General features: G+C 49.5%; 2 protein-coding genes across 9 annotated transcripts in view; one reads left to right on the forward strand and one right to left on the reverse strand.

Annotated features, from left to right (window-relative positions):
- Window positions 1-3,074: 3,074 nt before the first annotated feature.
- On the reverse strand, window positions 3,075-6,130 carry TIGD5 (tigger transposable element derived 5). The gene has a single exon (XM_074898313.1). It carries the CDS (start codon window positions 5,999-6,001, stop codon window positions 4,208-4,210), a length of 1,794 nt encoding a protein of 597 aa, XP_074754414.1. The 5' UTR covers window positions 6,002-6,130; the 3' UTR covers window positions 3,075-4,207.
- Window positions 6,131-6,448: 318 nt separating this feature from the next.
- EEF1D (eukaryotic translation elongation factor 1 delta) overlaps window positions 6,449-24,237 on the forward strand; it is a 28,262-nt gene continuing 10,473 nt past the window's right edge. The window contains exons 1-5 of one of the 8 annotated variants that reach the window (XM_074898319.1): window positions 15,758-16,159; window positions 16,214-16,351; window positions 16,427-17,004; window positions 19,521-19,644; window positions 21,470-21,538. In XM_074898319.1, the coding sequence (XP_074754420.1) occupies window positions 15,758-16,159; window positions 16,214-16,351; window positions 16,427-17,004; window positions 19,521-19,644; window positions 21,470-21,538 (1,311 nt within the window). Of the gene's footprint in view, window positions 6,578-8,365; window positions 8,395-12,963; window positions 12,971-15,757; window positions 17,017-19,520; window positions 19,645-21,466; window positions 21,539-24,237 lie in introns of those variants that run through there. The other 7 variants (XM_074898321.1, XM_074898315.1, XM_074898320.1 and 4 more) reach the window with 7 other exon arrangements.

The raw sequence follows: 24,237 nt of genomic DNA on the forward strand, positions 1-24,237 counted from the left end.
CCCGGAACCACAGGGAAAATGTCAGGCCGCTGAAAAACCTCCACCTCCACCCCGGCCAGGCACCCGCGTCGCACCACGGTCCTGCAGACAGGTCCCTCTCTGGCAGGAGGGAAGCCCAGACCCGCTCTCGGCCCCTGGGGTGCTACACATCAAGGGAGGAGAAACTCAAAGCTTGCCTATCTGGAGAGGATCTGAGCTTTTTGCATGCCCTAATTAAGCTTTGTTTGCCTCCCGGCACCTGCATGAATGCAATTAGTGATGATTTGAAAACCGCTTTGAAGATGAAAGGCTTTTTTCAGGTGAAACATTGCTGGTGAAACAGCTGGATGCTGAGACTCTGGCTCCTACAGCTTCGACCCCATCCCCACAGAGGTGCAGTGCCGGGTCATGCCAAGGCATGACCTCCCCAAGCACCTTCTTGAGGGATCTAATTAATTAACAAAGCTGCACAAAAGCCGGCGGTGGAGCTGGAGTCTGCCTGTCTCTCCTGCCCATCTCTATGCTTCACTGTGTAGCCAGGGAAGGGGCTCAGGGCACCTACGTGGTGCAAGGAAGAAGTCCTCAAGGTTTCCAAGCCACCTTTGTCCTTGTTCTGCCCTGCTTTTATCCCTGCCCTGTCCCCAGGTGTCCCCCCCAGGCCATTCTGCCAATCTCTCCAAAATATGCAGCCTTCATTCTTGGGAATCGCCATCTTTTCTGTACCCTCCACACCACTATTTTAACGTATCTGGCCAAAAAAACCTTGGCCAAATCCAGCCCTGCTGCTCGTGATGTGGCTGACCACATCCCCTGCCCCTTCCCCATCTCCACGTGTCCTCCTAAACGCTTTTGAGCTTTGGGTTTTCAGGCTGTCTTTCAGAGCAGTGGCATGTTGGACCCCAAAGCCGGGATGATGATGACCTCCTTCGTTTTGCTAAGTGCTAGTTTTAACAAAACGGGCCTAAATTCCATTAATTTTATTTTAAAAAGCTAGCACTCATTGCGGGTAAATTATTGCTACAAACTTACTACCAGTACTCCTGCCTTCAGGAGAGGCATCTTGCCCTGCTGTGTGAGATCATGGAGCAGATTTCTCCTGGAGGACATGTTGAAACATAGGGAAGGCAGGGAGCTGATTAGAGATGGCCAACATGGCTTTGCCTGACAAAGGTAGTGGCCTCCTACGATGGAGTGAGTGCATTGGTGGACAAGAGAAGAGCTACAGATGTCACCTACCTGGACTTCTGTCAGGCCTTTGATAGGCTCCCGCAGCACATTGCTGCTGCTAAATTGGAGAGAGATAGGTTTGATGGATGGACTGTTAGATGGATCAGGAATTGGCTGGATGGCCGTGTCCAGAGAGTTAGTCAATGGCTCAACGTCCAAGTGGAAACCAGTAATGAATGGTGTCCCTCAAGGGTTTGTACTGGGACCAATACTATTGAATATCTTCATCAGTGACATAGATGGTGGGATCGAGTGCTCTCGGCAAGTTCGCAGGTGACACCAAGGGATGTGGTGCAGTTGGTTTCCTTGAGGGACGGGTTGTCATCCAGAGGGACCTTGACGGGCTGGGGGAATGGGCCCATGTCAACATCATGAAGTTCAATAAGGCCAAGTGCAAGGTCCTGCACAGGGGTTGGGAATGAAGGGATGGAGAGCAGCCCCGAGGAGAAGGACTTGGGGGTACTGGTGGGTAAAACATGGGACATGACCCAGCAATGTGCCCTCACAGCCCAGAGAGCCAACTGTAAGCTGGGCCGTGTCCCAAGCAGCGTGGCCAGCAGGTCGAGGGAGGGGGTTTTCCCCCTCTGCTCCCCTCTGGTGAGACCCCCCGGAGCCCCGCGTCCAGCTCTGGGGTCCCCAGCACAGGACAGACATGGAGCTGCTGGAGCGGGGCCGGAGGAGGGACACGGGAATGGTCCGAGGGCTGGAGCAGCTCTGCTGGGGGGAAAGGCTGAGAGAGTTGGGGGGTTCAGCTGGGGAGGGAAGGCTCCAGGGAGACATTAGAGCTGCCTTTCAATATAGAAAAGGGGCTCATAAAGACGGAGCAATGGTTTTAAACTGGAAGAGGGTACATTTAGATTGGATATAAGGAAGAAATATTTCACGAGGAGGGTGGTGAGGCCCTGGCACAGGCTGCCCAGAGCAGCTGTGGCTGCCCCCTCCCTGGAAGGGTTCAAGGCCAGGTTGGACGGGGCTTTGGGCAACCTGGGCTGGGGGAAGGTGGCCCTGCCCGGGGCAGGGGGGTTGGACTGGATGATCATTAAGGTCCCTTCCAAGATGGTTCAATGTTCTCACCTCCCAAACCAGGCCAAACGCTGCCACGAGTGCACCCAGACCAACCTACCCGAGGAGCTCAGCACCTTCTGCTGAACTTGGCCACATTTTTCTCAAATACCCAAAGACTCCTTCAATTCACAAACTACCGCTTGAACCGAGCCACATCCCAAGCTCTAAACTGGTTTTGTAAGGGGTTTTTGGTGCAAAAGTTGATAAAAACAAACAAAAATGTAGTTTTACACGACTGCATCCCGTTGGTGGATAGAAGTCTGCATTCCAGCATGGCAACATGAAGGCCCAAACTCAGGCCATTAGGAAACCAAAGCTAAGGGAGAAGCATGAAATAGGTGGGACAACACCCAGGGTGACGGCTGTGAATCCAGCAGCAGCCAAACAGCAGAAACTGAGGTTGGTTGGGTTTGTGGGGGGGAAAAATAGTTTATTTCTTCTCTAAAAGCTTTTCTTGACATTGGTTCTGCAGTGGAGTTTCATGATCTGGAAGGACAAACCTCAGCTCTAAATTTGACTTTTTTTGTGGTTTTTTTTTCATTTTGCTGCTCCTTAAATTCCCTGGCAGGCTCATTTATCAATTATTAATTTACTAATAAAGTAAAAAACTCAATTTGGGGAGCAGCCACAGCTACTCAGGCGCCTGCCTGACCCTGCTGCATGAAACGGGCTGCGGAGAGGCGGGGAACACGACAGAGAAGACCACACCAAGAGGACACAAACCGCACAGAGATCTCCCTTTTGCCACCCTCCACCCCGCTGGGATGACTCCGCGTGACTATTTACACACGACAACCCCAAAGTGGGAATAAAAATCCATTTAATTTTCATAAACTCTGAAGTTATGAGACAAAGACCCAACAAGTAAAAACACCCACCCCGCCTGATGACACGGGGCACGGCAGCACAGATATTTTTTTTCTTTTTCTTCCTTTCAATAATTTGGCTAAGCAGGTGAAAATTTAATCCAAATCAGGTCAAGAGCTACTAAATTCCTATCTGATGCCTCCGGTTATTTTAAGGCAGTGCTGGGAGCCCTCCCTGCTCCCGTCTCAACTCGCGACGCACGTCACGCCAGCAGCCACGTCCTCCAACCCGTCTCCCCGTTGGCACCTCAACCCTCATCCCTGGAGCCTTCAGCTTCGTGAGGATGCTCGGATGATGGTACCTGTTTCAGCAGGTCTCCGTAGTCCGGGCATTCCCAGGCATGGGGCTGTCATGGGAATGATGGAGGTGGCCCTCTCCAGGGAGCCGCAGCTTCTTGGATGCCACCCAAGTGTCCCTGTCCCAATTCAGTGCATGAAAAAAGTTGTCTTGAACCAGCCCCAAACCTCGCCAGTTTAACAAGACTCCGTTTTGGCAGGGGGAAGGGCATCACCAGCTTCTTCCAGGGCAGGATGTTTGCCCTTTGGCACGCCATGGAGTGGTCCCTGTCCAGCCAGACGTGCCCACCTCATCCCTGCTCTGAGATGTGGGGAATGAGCGTCACTTCCCCGCATTGTCCCGGCTCCTCACGGTGATGCCAAACAGGTCCCTCCCTCGCCCCTTCTCCCCATGGCGTCGGGGGGGGATACAAGCAGTGTGGGGAGCATCACCCCCTGACCCAGGGGTCACTCAGTCCCATGGGATTTAAAAAATAGCACCTCCTAAGTATACTTAAGGTGAGGAACAACCCTCGAATATGCCACGTAGGGAGGGGTTGTTGCACAACCCCCCCCCCCCCCCGTTAGCCCTAAATTGTAACCCCTCCTTCGCCGTGGTAACCCAGGGGCGTTCGGGCTTCCCGAGCCCCCAGGGACTGCCCGTGACGGAGGGCTGAGGGGAGCTGGCACCTCTACCGCCAGCCCCCGGTGACAAGCGGGGTGTCCCCAGCCCCGTGTCCCCCCACCCCGAGCGGGGTGGTTGGTAGCCGAGAGAGGTCGCGGGTCGCCCTGCCCTAGGAGTGGGGGCTGGCGCCGCTGCGCAGCCGCTGGGCCATGCTGATGAGGGAGCGGAGCTGCACCAGCTTCAGCGGCCCCACTTGCCGCGGGTCCTGACCCTCCAGCCAGCGCAACGCCGTCTCCAGACCTTTGATGGCCTCCCGAGCTGTGGGCAGCAAGGCATCCCCTCCTTCCCCACCCCTTCTGCCCCCTCCATCTCCAGCAGCTGCCTCCTCCTCATCCTCCTCTGCTCCGCAGCCTCCGGCGCCTTCCTCCTCAGCATCCTCTTCCCCATCGTCCTCCTCCGTACCCGGGGCCACGTCATCCAAGTGCAACCAGTCGGCCACTTCCTCAGGAGCCAAGCGCTTGTAGGCCAACGCGGCCAGGTGAGTCAGGTCACTAAAGACTTTGCTGTCCCCGCCACCTTCCTCCCCACACGGGTGGTCTCCGTGCTCTTCCTTCCCGGGCTGGGGCTCAAAGGCAGCGCGTAGCCCCAGCAGCCAACACTTCTCGATGGAGCCGGGGGGGATGAGGTCCCAGGAGAGGCCGGCCAGGTACAACATGTCCTTGAGGAGGAAGGACCTCACAAAGTCCATGGGGCCACTCGAGCTGGTGCCACCGCCGGCCACGCACGAGACGGCCAGGCGCAGCAATTCCCGCTTGTAGAGCTGCTTGAAGGCCGACACCACCCCTTGCTCCAGCGGGGCCGGGATTCGGCCTCCCCCTCCGGCCGAACCGCTCCCGGTAGGGCCCTTGGAGAGGAAAAGGGCGCGGATGGAGCCGTCGGGCGTCTGCAGCGGAGAGGAATCCTCAGGGCTCGTCCCGGAGGAGGGTGGCGGGGAGCTGAGAAGCAGCACGGCCTTCTGCTGCAGGCAGCTCCGGCGCAGGTAACGTTTGACGCCCGGCACAAAGTCCTCAAAGAACCAAGCCCGGAGAAGGGCCGGCCCCAGCCTGGCCTCTGGGCTGTAGCGATAGCAAGCGGGGAATTTGTCCTGGTTGTGATGGCGGAGGCTGGGGGGATCGCGAAGGCCCCCGACCACCAGCGGCTTGAGCTTATGGGAACCGGTCAAGTTGGCAGCCAGCAGCACGGTGACTCGCTCGCGGGGAGCTGGTCGCCGCCGCGCCGCCGCCCCACCAGTCTGTCCCGGCAGCAGCTTCCAGTAGAGCCCGGTGACGTTGGCGTTGTAGATCTGGTCATCGCCGTAACCCCCGGCGTCGGCAGCCGGCACGGGCAGAGCCTCGGGGCAGGCGGCGGGAGCCCGCTCGGGCTCGCTGGGGAGGCCGCCCTCGCCGTAGATACGTTGACTGGAGATGCCGTGACGCTTCTGCCAGCGCCAGAACCAACCGTGGCTGGCTTTGAAGGTACACTCCGGACCGTAGATCTGCCGGGCGAAAGCCTCGGCCTGGGCTTGGATGAGGGGCCCGGAGAGGGGGACGCCATGCTGGCGGAGGGCGAGGAACCAGGCGTAGACGGCGCGGTCGATCTCCTCCTCGTTGGCCAGACGCATCTTCTTGCGTTGGGTGCCCACCTCACCCCCCAGCTGCTCCAGGAACCACCGCAGCTTGGCCTCGTCCTTCAGCCAACCCCTCAGCGTCCCTCCAGGCACCCCGAAAGCCCGGCACACCGACGCTTGCCGCTCGCCTTTCTTCACCCGCTCGATGGCCTGCAGCTTGTCCTTGATGGAGTAGGCCCGGCGCAGCGCCATCTTCACCGACATCCCCCCGGCTGCACCGCCACTGCCGCCACCGCCCCGCCGCCCTCCCGCCATACCGCCCGGACCCCCTCCCGCCTCCGGCTCCCCCCCGGGCATGAAGCCACCCCCGCAGCCATGGGCCGGCGCGGTACCGGGAGAGGGGGGGGGGCGCGTTATAACCGGGGCGGGGCGGGGAAAGGAGGGCGGGGGGGGGGCGCGGCGCCTTTGTCTCCGCTCCGGCCCCGAGCCGGCCGGTAGGGCGGGGCGGCGCGCACTGCGCATGCGCCGCCCGTAGGGATTGGGTTGCCCCCCCCCCTTTTCGTGCCCTGTTGGACCGTTCCCCGCAGCCCCGCCGCCGCCTCTGGGTTGTACCACTCGGAGAGGAAAAGAGGGGGGGGCCAGCATCCCCGCTTCCCCCCGCCTCGCTGCTTTCCTCCCGCCCTGCCCGGTTGTTCCACCGTGGGGAAGGAGCCGGAGGAGGGAAGGGGGAGGACACCCGCGCTGTGAGCGCGGAGCCTTGTGTCCTTCCGCGCACCCCCGGTCCACACACACACACACACCCCCCCCCCCCGCCGCCACGCGTGGTCCGCGCCGCCCCCACAACCCCCCGCGCGCCGCCCGGCGCCTCCTTTTGCCTGGTGGAGGCCGGGCGGAGCGGAGCCGCCTCAGGCCTGGCCGGGCCCAGCGCTGCCGGTGAGTGCAGCCCACCCCCCCCCGTCCCCCCCGCCTCATCCTCACCGGCTCCCCGCGCTTTTTCCTTTTCCCCTTGGGCCTCCCTAAGGGGATCTTGGGGGTCTCTCGTTCCTTTCACAGCCTTGTTGGGGGGGGGGGGGGGTTGTGGTGTGGGAGCCTCTCGTGGTCTGTGGGGAGCTTCGCTGCTCAGGGACCGGGAGAAGGGGTTGGGGGGCTCCTGGCGATCCGTGGGGTGCCTTTCTCCTCTCGCAGCCTTTAAGAAGGAGGTTATGATCACCCCACTATTATCTCCGGGGTCCTTTCCTGCTCATAAGCCAGGGGAAGGGGGTTTTGGGGGAACCTCACAGTGGCGGGAAGAGCAGCGTTGGGGGGGGGCGTTCATTACATGTGGCGGTCTCCTTCCCAGTTACAGTCTCGGGGAAGGGAGGTTTTGGGGTTCCCTTGTCTTCTGCATGGTCCCTTCTTCACGGTCTCTGGAATGGGGGTGGTTTTGCCTCCTCCCCCCCATTATCTGTGGGGTCTTTTCCCCTGATGAAATCCTGAGGGAGACGGTTTAGGGTGCCCTTGCTCTTCGGGATTACTTTTCCTCTACTCAGAGATACAGGGAATAATGGGGTAACATGCCCCCCGCAATCTCTTAGGTCCCTTTCCTCTTTAACAGCTCTGGGAAGGGGGGGTTGTGGGAGGGCCCCCAATTCCCTGTGGTGTCTCTTGACCCCTCCCATCCCAAGGAAGGAGGATGTTCGGGGCCCCTCATGGGGGAGAGCCCTTTTCCCCTCTCGTGTCTAGGGAAGGGGGGGTTGTATGGTTCTCCCATTTCTGTGGGGTCACTTCCCTTTCGCAGTCTCTAGGTAGGTGGTTACAAGAGCACTCTGTTACGGGTGTAAGGGCTGGGTGGGCTGATGCTGCAGATCTCCCCAAACCTGTTTGCCTTTTGGGAGGGGAGGCAGGTTCCCTCTCCTTTGGGGTGCTGATTGTGGGGATACCCTTGCTACATGGAGCCTTACTCTTCAGGTTTTCGGATCAGTGCAATTCCTGCCCTGGTAGGGAGGGGAGTTTAGGGGACCCCCTGTCCCCAGCAGCTCCGAGTTCCTTGGGGGTCTGCTCTTTCCCCATTTCTCATCTTGGCAAGGGTTTCTTGTCGAGTCACCTGCTGCAAAGGGAAACTGGAGCTGCTGCCCTATCCTGGCACAGAGCAGCTGGCAGCTCTCTGTAACTGAAGCAGTGGCCTGATCCAGCCTGTGGCCCAGCACCTTTAGCTGCCTCTCCAAACTTGGGGTGGAGCTGGGAGCCCCGTAACGTCAAGCCTCCCCCATCATCCAGCCCTTGCTGTGTACGTGCACCTGGGCTCTGCTTATCTCACCTCTCCTTCTCTGCGTCTCCGTGCTCCCAACCCCTCTAGAACCTTGACGGTGCCTCCCCGTCCTCTTGCTCTTTCTGCTTTTTGTTTCAGCGACAGCTCACTCGGGAGGTATCCGTTTCCAAACTCTTATTTGGGGAATGGGCAGAGCCGGGGAGGAGTGGTTGTGTGGAGGCTGCTAAATGTGCTCTCTGGGGGTTTGTGAAGGATTACAGCGGTAGCTAAAGTTGCTGAGGCTGCTGCAGTCTGTCGTTCCTCCCCTCCTGGTGTTCCCTGAAATCAATATGGATTTGTTCTCTCGCGTCTCGATCGCTGATGGTTTGGAATTGATTGTAATCTGATGTTCACAATCCTGTCGTGCTCGCTGTGGAGGAGAAAATAACTTTGCTTGGCTCGTATCGCTGTAATTCTTTGCTCTCCTTTTCTAGGTGTGCCCTCTTTCTCCCTGACCTTGCAGGTACGCATTTTTTTCTCTTCAGCCAAGCTGTGTATTTTCAACTACTTTGCTTTTTCTTGTGAAGGTGACTCCTTCCCTGTCTTTCACTACTGCTGATTTCCAGTGTCCTTGATTATCTCTTCACTAGCAATCAGCAGCATGGTTGCTTGGAGCGAAGAGTCGTGGGTTTAGGTGATGGAGGCTGGGAGTCGTTGTTGTTTCCCTGGCTAAAGGTTAGTGTGGAGTTTTATATTATAGGTGGTCTCTCTCCTGGCTGTCTCCTGCTTCTTCAAGCCACTGTCTCTGCTGCTTGTGCGTTGGGAGAGAGCTAATTTAGGGAGTTAAACCAGCAGAAAAGCAATACTGCACAAGTGTTAATATTTTCTTTTGCTTTAGCTGCCTGTATTGACTCAGTGCCAGTGCTGAGGAGGGGGGTGGATTTGCTCCCTTGAGCTACAAGAGCCCATCAGACCCTCTGGTGTGAAACCAATCTCTGTTCTTTTAACTCTGAATCACCAAAAAGAAAAAAAAAATAGCAGGAGGTGGAGTGGGGTTGATGTTATCTTTGCTGTAAAGCAGGTAGGTATGAGGCATCTGTGTCTAATTGGTGCCTAAATTCCAAGCTGAAACAGCTCTTGGCTTTTGTGCAGGACTGCAGCAGTAGGATTTTGGAGAAGAGAAGTGTTTCACAAAGATGACGTGGGCAGTGCAGGTGTCTTGAGTGTGGTAGCCCAGGTGCTGGTCTGAGGCTGTAGAAAGGACCAGACTGGTGCCCGTGGACCTTCTTGTTCCTCTCTCTGCTCTGTTTCTGACACCAAATAGGCCTTTTCTGGGTTTTCTGGCATTTATTTTTCTGGCTGCTGCTGGGATGAGTGTTCAGGAGCTTCTGGTGTGACATGTGATAGGACAAGAGCACTAAATTTATAGCCATGTTGGCCAGGTTGGAATGAGCTGTGCCAGGGCATGTAAGGAAAGATGCAGATGGAGGATTGGGATAGAATCTCCTGTAGTGAGAACCTGTCCGTGCTGCGCTGGGGAAGGAGTGACCGGTGTTGGCTTGATTGCCGCTTGGACCTGCAGAAATCAAGATTTTCCTGCCTAACCTCTAGGGCTGTGTCCATGGGGTGTTTTTGGGGTCAGACTGCAGCAAGATGCCCCGTGTTTTTGTCATCCTCTGGCCCTGCATGCCACCTGATTGATGCTGGCTTTGGCTTTTTTGAAGAAGAGAGAGTTGAGCTGGGACTAACCTTACCCTCTTGGTTATGGCTTGCAGAAAGCAGCTCTCACATCCCTCCAGAAATCAGTGATGGGTAAGATTTGCCGCTCTTGCTCATCTAAAGATAATTTTTTCAAAGCTATTGGTAATATTTTTAAGCCACATCAAACTGTTCAATTGTTTCTGGGAGAACTGCTTTCAAATCGTGCTGCTGCCTGACTTGCTGGGCCTTGTTGGAAGCTGAAGGTCAGCCTGGCACACAGCTGAGATTCAAATCGCAGTTCAGTTCCAGTGCAAGAAATTGTGCAAAGCCTAATGGAATTTAGGTCTTGGGGAGGCTGACACAAACATATTTATAACCTGACTCCCTCCACAACCCCACATTTATTTTATTGGTGTCTCAATTCAGGAGACATGTAACTTTCTCATGGATAGATGAGAGAGTGGCTTTCATTAAACCAATAAATGGAGTTGACTTAACTTTTTGGCTATAGCCCTAGAGTAATGCATTGTACTCTTTTGTTTTACTGACTTTTGAAAAAGTAAGCAGACTTAAGGGGATAATGCAGCCAAATAGCTGCAGTCCAAAGCTTATTTTGGATTTACAAAACAATAGAGACCTTTTCATTGCCTATTTTTAACTGTATGCATTCCCCTGCAGCGCTGGAAGTACAGCACAGATTTGTTCTGGCTTGAAATACCCAGGACATGGTGACAAGACAACAGCAAGCCCAAAGCTCTGAAGCAGTATCTATGATTAAAAATACTTTCAGGATTTCCTAAGCCCCATTTAACGGTCCATGAGAGACCAGTGATTTTTTTGTTGTTGCTTGTGAGTATTTGGTTATTTGGCATGGATAAAGATTAATAATATTTGCCTTTCCAATGGCTTTGTGCCTTGTAAAATGCCCAATAGATTGTCTGCACTGTCACCAGAAAAGCAAAATTGTCTTGTGTACACAGGAGCCAGTCTCTGGTCTGTGTAGTAGAAGCCCTCCTTATATTTTTCTACTCCGCTCAGATTTGTGTTTCTTAACAGCTTTTTATAAAGTTTACCGCCTCTGTCTTAAAGTATGAATTTATCTTTGTGCTAAAAATAATGCTCGTTAAATGAAAAACTGCTTCATTTCTGAAAAATGCGAATGAATGTGGCCTCAGGAGTGGCTTGAGGGGGACACCCGAGCGTAACTGTTCATGTCTCCTTACTTAGCTTTAAGCATAGACTAGGTCAACTGTAGTTTCTGTGCTCTTGATTTTTGCCAGTGGAGAGGGTTCATAAAGCTATTAGCATGTTCTTTTAATTGTGAAACTTTGAGGAGGTGAAGCAGGCAGTTGAGAATACCAGGTGGAAAGCATCGAAACAACTGACCAGGTTGTGGTTTGGTGTGGTGGTAAAGCTTAGCTGCCTTGGACCAGAGATGGGTCAGGCTCTTAAGAAGTCCAAATCAGTTTAAATTTCTCCCAGAACCTCTGGAGAGGTGAATTAGTCTTTCCAGACTCCAGAGAGTAGGTCACCGAATCCTTCAGGTTGGAAAAGCCCCTGGGGATCAGCGAGTCCAACCCTCAGCCCGACTCTACAAAGTTCTCCCCTACCCCACATCCCCCACAGCTCATCCCAACGGCCCTGAAACCCCCCCAGGGATGGGGACTCCCCCCTCCCTGGGCAGCCTCTTCCACTCTCGGACCACTCTTGCTGGGAAACATTTTCTCCTCCTGCCCAGCCTGAGCCTCCCCTGTGGCAGTTTCCAGCCGTTCCCTCTTGTCCTGTCCCTGATCCCCTGGGAGCAGAGCCCAGCCCCAGCCTCTCTGCAATGTCCTGGCAGGAGCTGCAGAGAGGGATGAGGGCTCCCCTCAGCCTCCTCCTCCTCACACTGAACACTCCCAGCTCCTGCCCTGCCTCCTCACAGGATTGATTCTCCAGCCCTTCCCCAGCCTCGTTGCCCTCCTCTGCCCTCGCTCCAGCCCCTCCAGATCTCTCTGGGATTGAGGTGCCCAAACCTGGACACAACCTCCAGGTGTGGCCTCCCCAGTGCAGAGCACAGGGACTGTCACCTCCCTGCTCCTGCTGGTCACACTAGTGCTGACCCAAGCCAGGAGGCCGTTGGCTTTCTTGGCCACCCGGGCACACTGCCGGCTCCTGCTCAGCTGCTTGTCAGGACCCCCAGATCCTTTTTCTCCAGGTATGCTCCCTTCGCTCATCCTACTGTGATTTAGCAGACTTGGCTGAAATAGGATTGTGAGCTTGTGTCTTGTCAGGAGTAAATTTGTATTCTGGGAGAACTGGTAGTGCACTGGTCTGGTGTTTATGATTTGCAGCTCATCTCATCAGGCTGTCTGCAGCAGCCTAGATTATGGCTTGTGTAATTAAAATCCTTGTAAAAGCTTTTTCCCGGGTTCCTCTGAGAAGATTTAGGAACACAGAGTAGAAAGTACTTTTTTAAAATTTTTGCTTGTATTTGTAACCTTTACTTTATTGAAAATCTGGTCTTTATCATAACTAAACTTAAGGTTTGGCCCCTCATGGAAAGAAATAGGTGTTGCAGGTACCTTGTACTCACCTTTGGAAAATGGTATAGTCACCTCTTGTAAATCCCCTTATGAAGATTTTTCCCTGTTAATAATCTTTGTAAAAACAACACTTGAATTCCTGTGAGCCAGGTTTTTTGGGGAACATTTGTGGTTGTTTTGGCTTGGGGGGTTTGTGTTACTACTTTGCAGAAATACCCTTTTAATGTATAACGGTCAGTTGGTGACATGAGGAGCTGTGGCCTGTCAGGCTTCCTAGGTGTAACCTCATAGGTTACAGCTCTGTGTAAATCTTAAATTCTCCTGCAAGCTTTCACATGTTGTATTGATGCTTTTCCTGAAAAATTAGTAGCCTGAGTGTTGGTGCTAGTGTTTTATTTCTATCTCATTCATCGAATGTTGTACAGATGGCTAACTTCTGGTAGAGATAATTACAATCATGTGAATTCATTATTTGATATAACTGTTACATTTTCAGAATTTTTCAAAGTGTGTATTGTTGGTGTTTAGTTGCTTGAAACCGAGGGACCTGAGCTGTATTGGTGCGGCAGGTTGGGAGCCCCTCTGGCCTGTTCTCCATCGTGATGGGTGGATCCTTTTGAATATGTATATTTTCATGGCTTATTTAAAATTAAAATTAACAGTACCTGTGGTGTTGGTTCATGAAGATAATGTAGTTCTGGAGAGTGAACTGGTTGTAAATTTAAACGTATTATGTATGGGGGGAGTTAACTGTATGACAGTGTATTTGGCTTCTGTCATTCTGTGCCCTTGCTGACTAGCTGCTGCATCTTAGAACTTGAAACTTTCTCTAACTATATCTTTTTCCTTAATGCTATCACAGGAGCTAAAAAAGTAAGTACTCTCTAGTTGTTGTGTGGTTTCTGCACTTTCTGGAAAATCAGGGGAATACAGGTGCTGATCTGATTACTAGACAGATTATCGCAGTTTTCTGATTTCCACTGGAAAGAAGTGTACCTTTACAGGTTGGTTTGTTGAATTCAGCTGTGCCTCACCGATTCAACAGTCCGTTGATCTGAGAGAACCTCCTGATAATTGGAGTCCTCAGTAATGCACCTCACCCTTGAAATGAGTGTTGTGGTGGCTGCAACTCCAGGGTTTGAAGCTGTTTTCTTAAGGAATTGAGCAAGATTATCTATGATTTTTTTAAAAAAAAAACCCAAACTCACAAAACCTAAAATTTTAGTTTTGTTTTTGTCAAATTGTCGTGCTCTTTCTACATGAAATATTAATGGATGTAATGCAAATTAAATATTTAAAGGTGTGACAGTTTGAGCTGTATTGGGTCATGTCCAGGTTTCTTGTTACACCCACTAGAGAGTCTTCCTGAAATAGTTTTAAGTTGTAACCTCTGAGTAGAACACCACCTGCACTGGGTTAACAAAGTATTCTCAATAAAGGATTTCCTTGAAGTATGATTTTTTTTTTTCCTTGGGATAACTCAAATGTGAATGTAGAACCGTCCAGAGCATACCAGGCAAATACAGAAATCTGACGTCCTCTTTAGGAGTCCTTATTGACCTGAGTAACCTAAAAATTCAAATGTATTGTCCTTCCTGTGCAATTTCAGTTGTGCATTTTGCTTTTCCCGTGGATTTTGTGCTGACAGCTTGCTACTCTAGATCCGGATGGCTGCTATTTTTGAATGTGTGCGCTGCAAAGCAGAGCCTTTGTGCACAACACTTTGAATTTTTGCATCGTTTAATCCCTTTTTCAGTCTGACAGATGACTGAAATCCAGGTATTGCTCTAGCAGACGTCGCCTCCTCTTCATGTTACCCTCCAAGAACCTCCTTTAAATTGACAACTCCTGTAAAGATTATTTTTTTAAGGAGGATGCTGTTTGCTACTGAACAATATAAAAGCATCTAAAATTATTTGTCCCGACAGCTGAGATGATCAGGAATACGAGGCTGACTCAGATTATTTTTTTTAACAGCATGAACATATCCTTGTACCTCAAAATAACCGGTGCAGGCTCTCTAGTGGCACTGTCTTCTGTCCGCACGATGTACACGGTGTCATTTTCCACTGCTTGATGATAACGCTGTGGAAGCTGTAGTAGCAGAGCTTATCCCAACGAGTAAACCCGAGTTACTGCTTGCTCATAGCACTGCTTCCACTTGGGGGGGTTTTGGTGTTGATGGTAATAAATAGATTAATGTTTATTGGAAGCACTGGTTTGTTTCTAGTTGTCTTTATTAAGAAGCATTTTATTGCTCCATAACTGGTGTAAAATGCACAAGAGTGTAAAATAAAATAACGACTTAAAAAGAAGTTTCAGTTTAGGTGGTTTAAAATGTTTTTAGCTGTATCGCAGTGTTTTCAGCAGCTGGTGGAGGAGCCGTTTCACAACTCCAGTGAGAAAAGAAAGATCTTTTGCTTTTACTTGTAATTTTTACAATTGAAATATAGTATTACATTGCTTGAATATTTTAAACTACATAAATTTAAATTGAAAGTTTTAAAAGGAAAAAAACAAGTTATTATAATAATCCTTTATTGTTTTTACTGATCTGTCAAGGTCAAGCTCCAGACTTGAGGCTTGTAAAATCTTCCAGGAATGGTTGGAACTGCAAGCCATGGACTGTAGTCTGGAGAGTATTTCAGCTGCATGTGAATTTTATTTGGCAACCTGTCACAGATAAACTTGTAGCTATAAAACTTGCTGCTGTTGGTAGCTAAAGAGAGAGCTGGCTTACAGGTACTTCATTTTGGACCTTTTTTTATAACTCTAGGGATCTGAAAGTGTAGTGTTTGGCAGAGAGGGTAGTTACCCACTCATTAGATTTTTGAGCAGTACAGTAAGTTCTGTACTTGGAAAGGTATTTCCTATACCAATTGTAATAATTAACACATACTTGGAGCTGCTTGATTTTTTTTTTCCGTAGTAAAGTATGACTAGGGTAGGAAAACACAAAGCAGATAAAGTGTTTTTCATTTCAATACAAGATCTTTTTGTTAAGCTAAATTAATCATGAGATTTCCAGCTCGTAGTCAGTTTTAATTTGGCAGTAACTGGGATTTTACACCAAAACTGAGTCATATTTTTTCAGCCAGCTCCCTCTGCTGGCTTTCTAGTAGCAAAACACAAAGAGGTGTAAGCAATGACCTCTAAAGATACTCAAGAATTGGGGCATCTTTAGTCTGTCTTCCCAAAAGAGTGGCTAGTTGAGAATACCTAGCAAGTAATTAAGTATTAATCTACTAACTTGAAAGAACTTTTTACACATTACCAGGGGTTTGAACAAAACCTCGTTGCTTTTTTCCTGCCAGTTGTCTTCAAAAGTGAAAACTAAAGTGCTTTTGGCAAGTGCTTTTATTTTTAAATAGTTAATGTGTAGAATGCTTGTCAGAACAGAAGTATTTTAGGAGGAAGGTTATTGACTTCAGAAATTGGACATGTTTAGGCAGTTTAATTTCTTTGAATTAAAATCTGTAACAAAGGAAAAATGGAACTAAATGCTTAGGCTCTTTATCATCAATAATAATGTCATGATAACTTTTGAGACTCTTGTTTTACTTAAGAAATTAGTAAAGTCTGATGCATGCCCTTGCTTTATTTAGTTTTGCTGCAACTACATTGTTATGCTTATCTTTTAATGCTGCCACTCTTTGGAAGATGAGGACAAGGAAGCCTCCCTGCCCAGTAGAAAAAGTGTGGGTAGACAAACACAAATATGATGAAGCAGAGAGACTGCATTACGAAAGAGAAGCGATGCTGGCTGCTGCGGCCCCGGAGGAGTGCCAGGAGGTAGAGGCTGTAAACGGAGTCTGCAATGATGACTCTGTTGAAAGCGAATTCAAGGGAGACCTGAAGAGAGCAAGGAATGGAAAAAAACAAAGGAAACGGAAGCGTTCTCCAAAACCCAAAAATGCACCCTCCAAGTTGGACTCTGTTCTGAGTGGTTTGTTAGCTGACCGTGTGTGGTTTGACAAGCCTTTCTACGATCATGCCGAGAACGTGTACAGGAAAAAACTAGTGGATTGTCAGAACCAGGAGGCACCTGAGACTGCACTAACTGCTGAGCAGTCTCCTTTAGTGGCCAGGTCAAAAGCCATCCAAGATAACCCTAAGCCAAGGATGCTTTCAGCAGCCCTGCCCTGCTCCCATGGTAGTCTGTCTGCCTGTCACCATGTTGTTCAGGGTGTCTGGGTCAACAAGCTTGACTTTGATAAGGCCGAGGAGGTGTTTATTGAAAAATCTCAATTCTTTGTTCCTCCAAATGTCCTAACGATCCCGTCTGGGTGGTCAGATGCAGGCAACGTTGGGCTGAGGACGCCAGACGAGGGCTATGTTACAGCCCTGCCTACTCCTGCTACGCCAGGCTTAGCTCCAGACGTCGTTGCTGAATCTGCTGCTTCCCTCATTACCAGTTTGCCCAGCTCCCTCCACCAGACAGTCAACGGTAAGCCACAGATTTCAAGCTTACAGGCTCTCATGTCAGAGGTGTGGTTAGAGAAACCTCTCTACGACGATGCTGAGAAGAGCTTCTATGAGAACATGTTTGATGGACACCCGTCGGGCAAAGTCAGACAACAGCAACGCGGCTGCCCCGAAGCGTCGAGGAACCACCACGAGGAAGGGAAGAGCCACAGTGCTGAAGAGCAAATGAGCCTCAAACCCGTGGAGATGGCCACTGACTCTCTGCTTCCCAGGGATGCTGAGCAGCCTCCACCTGCCTGCTTTTTTCTGCATGAGGACAGTGAAACTGTGTGGCTTCACAAGCTGACATATGACAGTGCTGAATCACGATACTATGCAGCCGAGGCTCTGAAAATGTCAAGAAAAGGAGAGAGTACAGGGAGGCAGGAATCTGCAGTAATAAAACCTTCCCAACCACCTGCTTGTGCTTCAAGCGTACCTGCGCCAGAAACGAAGTAGGAGAAGTTTATTCTGGGGTAACACTCACACATGCAAAACTGCCGGGTCAGGATTGAGCTGAAAGAATTTGCATGTGTGGAAGACGGGCGTCCTTTGTGTCTGCAGGACGTTAGGGAGGTGCTGCTCCTGAGCCAGGGAGCCTGTTTGTGGACAGGATTAACTGGGGGAAACTCCTTCAAGAAACTCCCTTCTCCTGATTGAATGCTGGTGGCTAAAGGTAGCATTTGTGTGGTGCCAGAGGTTCAGCATTTAAAGTCAGGGCTGGGAGTTGAGCTCAGGTTTGACCCCCTCTTTACATGGGGGAAGCCCAGGGCCGTGCTTCTTTCTGTATTCCTATTAAAAAGCTGTAAAAGTGAGAGGTTGGGAGGGAATAATCACGCGTTCTAAACAGGCCTGTAGAGGATGCAGTGTTTTGTCTGATTTGAGACATTAAAGCAGTGCTTCTTTGCTGGGTATTTCTGTTAAAATGCCAGAAGGTCCTTTGGAGAAGCGTTTGTCCCCAGTCCTCCTGCAGAGCACGTAGGCTGCTCACTGAGCTCTGTGCCAGCCATGACTACATTTGAGCTTGAAGAAGACTTAGGGATGACAGCAAAGTACAATTTAGGGCATCGGTCTGGCGTGAGCATGTGCTGTATTTGCTTCACTGCGGGCGAAAGTTGCCTTTCTCATTTGTTAGACTGTTTGGTTTGGAAGCTGCTGTTAATTTTGGGACACGACTAGCTGGATTGCAGCTTGTTTTGATGTGCGTGTATGTCGCTGGGCAGGAAGGAGTTCAATCTCAAATTGTAGATGACTTTCACAGTTGTAACTTGCAGTTATAAATCAGTTTACAGGCAGAAACAGAAATGCTGAACCCTGAAGTCTGCTGCTCTAACGCCCTGGGAGCTTGTCTGAAGGCCAGAGCGTAGATGTTATTTTGCAGCGCCAAGGTAGAGGCTGATGTTCTTGGAAAAAAGGCTCTTAGAGCGTCTGTCCTTATTTCTGTCATTCTGATCCTTGAATTTGTCAGGATTTTATTGCGAAGGTTTTAAGATCTTTACATCAAGTGATACAGGGGGTTACAGACAAGCTTTAGAGCAGACATGCCTTTCACCCTGTCCTAGTTGGGATAATTTTCTCTTTAGTTGAATAGAACTAGATATTTGGTCATGCTTTTCACCATTCCCCAGGAAAGACCGTGTGTCCTTGTGAAATATGTGGCGAAAGTTTGTGTAACTGGCATTTTCTGTTAATAATAGAGACTTTGGGGTTTGAGTGCTGTGAATGGCTTCAGTTTAGAGGACCTCTGTGGTGTGGTGGCCTCCGGTCTCTTCTGAATGGGTAGATGAGAAGGGTGCTTGTTTTACAGAAGACTCATCTGTGTGGAAGAGTCTTTACGGGAGAGCTGTGGGGTTTTGAGCTGATGAGGAAAGGGTTTGCGGGTTGTTATTAGTTGCTCTCTCCGCGTTGCGTGGTGGAACCTGGTAACGGTGTGGTTTCGTTGTGATGCTCTATCCCTGCTCCCACCACCTCCTCAAACTGATGTTGGCTCTGTAAGCGATCCCCTGGCTCGAAGTAAGGGCACATCCTTTTCCTTTACTGTTATAAAGGCTCCATCATTTGCCTTCAAGTTAAAAAATGAAACAACCTTTGGAAGCTGCTGCACCGAATTAAAATAACACCATTTCACCACAGTGTTGGGATGTTTTCTGCTGTTCCTTCGTGTAGTGACAGGTCTGTCCCTTGCATGTGTGCGTTGCTGGTGATTTTAATTTCTGAACAGTTGCAGCAGCTTCCAAAAGGGCTTGTCTGCAGTTACCTGTGGTAAATTGTCTGTGTGTCTGGATTCCTGGAGGCTGGTCGGGGTGTTCCTTACAGGAGGATTTGGTGGCGCGTCTACTGAAGCGTGGTATGACCAGGCAGAGACACGTACTAGCCTGAAATGGCTGACGGTTGCTGTCAACGCTGTTGAGTTGTGTTCAGGGAAGACTGAGATATGTTCAGATTTGTCAGCTGTGGTGTCAGGAGTTGCCTGTCACATCCAGAGCGCTCCCTCGTAGTGTGGCACGTGCTGCTTGGAGCTGCGTATTCTTCAGTCTTTGGTTTCCCTGTGACCTTTTAAGAATTAAAAGCATTATTCCCTTTTTGATTCTTGTACACAAGACACCTTAGCAACAGATTGCCATGTGTTTAGCGTGATCTAGAAAATCCTGCTCTGAAAGCTGTTTTGGTGAAGAAGGTACAGAGGAGCTGATTTATTCTGTCCCCACTTAGTGTTCTGTCACTCAGTGCAGGTCAGGCTGGGCAGACGGGTGGGTGATTAGGCTGCCCTGCTTTCTTAATAGGATCCTGTTTACTTAAAGCTTTCCACCTGAGGGGAAACCGTCAAGCAGAGAGCTGCAGGCAGCTCTATGGGGGAAGAAAATACTCTTCTGACAAGCTCATTGCAAGCTGCTCACCTTAAGTACTTGTAGGAACTCACTGGGTTTGTGTTGTGCTTTTTTTTTTTTCCTTTCTGCAGAAAAATGGCAGTCGACTACTTTCTGCATGAGAAGATCTGGTTTGAGAAATACAAGTATGACGATGCTGAGAGAAGATACTATGAGCAGATGAACGGGCCTGTTAGCAGCTCCTCCCACCAGCAGGTAATGCTTGTTCTCAGACGGGTTTAGCAGAGTGCTGGAGCTTTGTAAGAGCTAGTTCCAGAGCAGGCGAAAGGACACGATCCACCTGGACGTGCACTTTTGTCTTATTTCCACTCTTGGTGCTGCTTTTTCCAAATGTGAGAGTCTTTTTCTGGAGCTCTCTAAGCCTACCCCCAGCTATGACCCCTTGTGTCTTTTAAAAGACTGTCTCCTGTGGACTGTGAAGAATTCCTCCCTGACAACCAACATACTGGGAGTTCAGACATCCTTGTAACATCAGACAAACCAATTACAGGTTGTAGCAGTTGCTTTTAATCTTTTCAGGCTGCTGTGACCTAACGGGGGCGCAGTTTGGCCTCTAAGCCCTGAGATCTGCCCTTCTGTTGACCGGGCTGGGTGATATACGCAGTGCCCTGTCCCTGTTTATCCAGGGAAAATGCTGGTTTGCTGCCATTTTGGAGCAGCTAAGCTTTCCTTGGCGAGGGATATCCTGGCTATTTATGACGTGATGTTTGAAGAGAGGCATTGTGGCTCCAAAGAGACCAGAAATTAGGTTCCTCTCTTTGTACCCCTTGAAATACTCGGTGTGCTCCTGCAGAAGACTGCATCGCAGTACTGGTGAGTTGGGGGGAGGAGGTGGAGGGGAAGCATGGTGCTGCTGCAGCATCCCTGAGCTGAAGTAGTTCAAGCTTAAATATTAGGCCGAAATGATGATTATTTAAAGGTATCGTAACCTCTTCCTGCCGTGTAAAGAGCTGTTAACTGCTTATGTGTTTGGTTCTGTAGAAAGCTGCTTAGTTTTAAATGGCTGTCTTGCAAGTGTGTAAGGGGAAGCTTTTTGCTTAAGTAATAGCTTCTAGGCACACGCTCTGTCTGTTCCTGCTGCCCGTGCTGGTAGAGTGGTGGCACAGCACCTAGGACATGTGTAAGAATTAGAAGCTGTAGGTAAGCATTTGAAGTAGATGTTAAAGTGCAAACTTTGGCAGTGCTCTTAGAACTCTTAGACTATTTCATGCCACCTAAGGAGCTTCCAGTGAAGAAGCTCGGCCTTTGAGAGGTGGTGTGAAGGCTCTGGGGGAGATTCTGCAGCAGTTTATCAGCTACTTCTCTGCTAAAGAAGATCCATGCTCCTTAAATCCTTCCTGCAACCTGGAAGTAGTATCCACCTGAAAGTGTCCAGGCTGTGGCTCTTCTGTGGTCTGTTTGACATGAGGTTTTGGGCTTGTGGGCAGTTTCATGTCTCAGATTTTGCTTCTGGGGTTGCAGTCTGGGAGAGGCAAGGGGAAAATGGATCGAGGAAACTAAATTCGTGCCCTAGGGAGGGGATCTTCAAATCCAGGCTAAGGCATGGCAGCAGGAGCATGGACGGGGTGGGGAAAATGCCCTTGTGCTGCCATCCTCTGGATAGGAGACTTCAGTTCGGGCTGTCACTTCTTGCCTCTGAATACAGTGACAGGTAGTGCTATGAAAAAAAGGCTGCCTAACGATAGATTTCTGAGGAGTACTGAAGTGACTCCAACCCTCTGCCGGGCTGGCAGCTGGCCAAACCATTCAGGTGATAATAGAGAATTTTAAAAGCTCTTGACTGGATGATCTTCTGGACATGTGGCCTGATGTGACTAGGGACTGCAGTCAGTGCTGCTTGATTTAGAACCAATCCTTCTTGCAGCTAAATTTGCAATACTTGCTGAATCATTGGAAGGAACCTTCCCCCACTCTTAACCCCTTTTTGTTGTGGTTTTATTTTTTGACTTCCCTGACCAGTTTCCGATGTTACATTTTTTTTTAAAAAAAATCTTGGTTCTTTCTGCACTGTTTGCAGGAGAACGGAGCCAGCACGATCCTACGCGACATTGCCAGAGCCAGGGAGAATATCCAGAAATCGCTGGCCGGAGTGAGTACCCAAGCTCTCTCACCAGCTGGCTACCCGCAACCATTTTTAGCTGTGATGCATCTCACAGAACTCCGCTGTGACCACTTCATAGATTGTGTGGCTTCTTAATTTTGAAGTTAGAGGAGAAGACTAAGGCGTGCAGCGCTGTGTACCACCAGCGTAGCTCCATCCACTGTAGAGCACCGTTACTACTAGAGTGCATGCTGCTTACCTGCTTGCTAGCCTGCAGTGCTTTTTTAAAACTAACTGGATTCGGGTTAAAAGTCTCCAACTTGGCGCATTTCTTTACTTTTTCTCCTGGTGGAATGCTAGAGTTTGTTCGCACGAGTCTTTTATCTATCGCACAAGTCTTATCTAAGCAAGTTACTGTTAAAATAAACCTTGCTGGGTAGCAAAGCACTGAGCTGCCAGCAGGAGTATGTATGGCTCTCTTGGGGTACACTGAGCTGCCACCTTCTCTTTCCTGTTTTGTTTTCAGTTAGGGTATGTGCAAAAAAATGGTATCTTCCATCTGCTTGCATCTAGGGAATTCAGCTTGGCTCCTAGCTCTCAGTCTGGACCATCCTGTAGAAGTCCAACCACATCCTTTCTGGAGGTGTTTTTGTGCTGATACATGCAGACAGCACTGTTAAAACTCTTTTAATTTTTCATTAGGAAGATGAGATCTTAAACTACTAAGTGGACTGGTTTCACGAGTGAAGAAAATTTATAAATACAGTCCATTTGTCTTCATTTCTTCTGCAGTGGGACTACTACATACCTGCACATATCTTCCACCTGAGGGTATCCATCCTTCTGCTATATTGATTTGGCCTCATAACAACCTCTTTGGGGTATTTAACATCCTCAGTTTCTATCTAGATCAGCACAGTAACAGAATTGAGCCTTTCTCAAGGGGAATATTTCATATTCCTCCTTACCACAAGCAGAAAGGAGCCGTATACTTGGGGTGAATGCGAAAGAGTCAGGCTAATTGCTTTCCCCCGTGGTGGTCTCACTGTGCCTGTTGAACTCAACACTATAAAAGCAACTTCTGCAACCGCTCATGTGAGTGATCCAAGACCCTCAGTACTGCACTGGAAACTTGGAGGTGGATGCAGGAAGAGCAGGGAAAATTTGGTGAAAGGATTAAATTTTGTTAGATTCAATGGCCCTGAACACAGCATGGGAATCAATGGAGAGTTGGGACAGCTTAGTAATATTAAAAACAAACCAAAGCAGGTTGAGGAGGAAAATATTGGGAGTTTTCTAGTTTCTTATTTCAGCCAACAGTTTAGGAAGGATTTTCCAGAACTGGCTCATTTCAGTTCAGATCTGAAATAACATGTTTGAGCTTTCAGTAGAGACTATCAGCCCCAGTCAAAGCTGTTTGGTTTGAACTTCAGTAAAGAAAATATGTGGAGAAGGGAGCCCCCATCCCAGACAGGGCTGGGGAACTTTTTGCACAGTGTTAAATACGTTTGGAAAGATCTTTTCAAGCTGAACAAGGTTGCTGCTTCCTCCCAAGACCTGCCTCCTCCAGGAGCAGAGGCTGGGGCAGGAAACCCACATACAAATCACCTGGCAGTGCTGCTGCTCTGCCCTCAAGGCACATTCTCATTTTGCAGAGTGGTCTGTGGTTTGTCAAAGATGAGGAGTTTCTTGCCCTGGCCTGTGACTCCTGTTAGAGCTGCTTCATGTGAGAAGCCTGTAAATTGGTTTGTCCAGCTCCTGTCATGGGGAAGACTGGGAGAACTGGAAAAGCACCAGACCAAAGCCAGAACAGAAATTTGAGAATATAAAGACCTATACACCCCTGTGGCACTTGTTGGGGTCAGTGCTGAACATAAAATATTAATCTGCTGGGGTTTTTTTTTCTTCCTGTGAAGAAAGCTTGGTGGGCTTAAGGTTAGGACTGAGCCATTGGGCCTTAAAACTGGAGTCTGGAGTGTTGCAAAAAGTGGACTTGAAACTCTTCAGTGAGGTTTTAAGGAAAAGCATTGTGTTACTGCACGACTGTATTAGGGGAAGCATTGTGCCCCCTGATCTGCATCGTTGTCATGGACACTCTGTAATTTATCTAACCTGTAGTTGCCGTTCTGCTCCCAAAATACACAGTTGCTTGGATGAGCAGAGCACATGAAAACAGTGACCTCCTCCTCCTTTCTGTTTTGTAATCCTGTTTAACTGATCTTACCTTAGCCCGACTTATACGATACGCTGCAGAGTTCACCTTTTCCTTTTTTCCCCACATATTGCCCCATCTCTGCCCTGGAACCCGTAAACCATGGTTGGATCTTCTCTGTTAATGTGCGAGTTGGGAAGACTGAGCTGTTGAGAAACAGGTCTGAAATATCAGCTTTTGTAGCTTCTGTTTCTGAAGGATCATCATTAATCTTGGACAGCTGTGGCCTAAAGCAGACTTGAGAACATGCTTAAACTTTGTTTTTGTGTTTCAGCCAAATCTATACTGTCTGATCTACAGAGCAAGAGTGAAGCATGTTTTTATAGTCAGGATTTTAGTCTTTTCTTCAACCTGAACATGCAGAGTTATTGTCAGGAGTGTAAAGGTGTAGCAAGTGAGGAGTTGGCTCTTATAAAATGGGAAGATGAAAGCTTAGTACCTTTTGCTGTGAAATTCAGCCAAGGCTGGTTTCAGATCTGCTTCAGCTGGCTAGTGGTGTTCTGAAATGTGTGAATGAGCATCAGAAGGGCTGAGG

Source organism: Athene noctua, chromosome 2, assembly GCF_965140245.1.
Source record: "Athene noctua chromosome 2, bAthNoc1.hap1.1, whole genome shotgun sequence".
Classification (NCBI taxonomy): Eukaryota; Metazoa; Chordata; class Aves; order Strigiformes; family Strigidae; genus Athene; species Athene noctua.

Bases quoted from the DNA above. Each gene is read 5' to 3' on its own strand.
- TIGD5 (XM_074898313.1), bottom strand. From the start codon at position 6,001: ATGCCCGGGGGGGAGCCGGAGGCGGGAGGGGGTCCGGGCGGTATGGCG.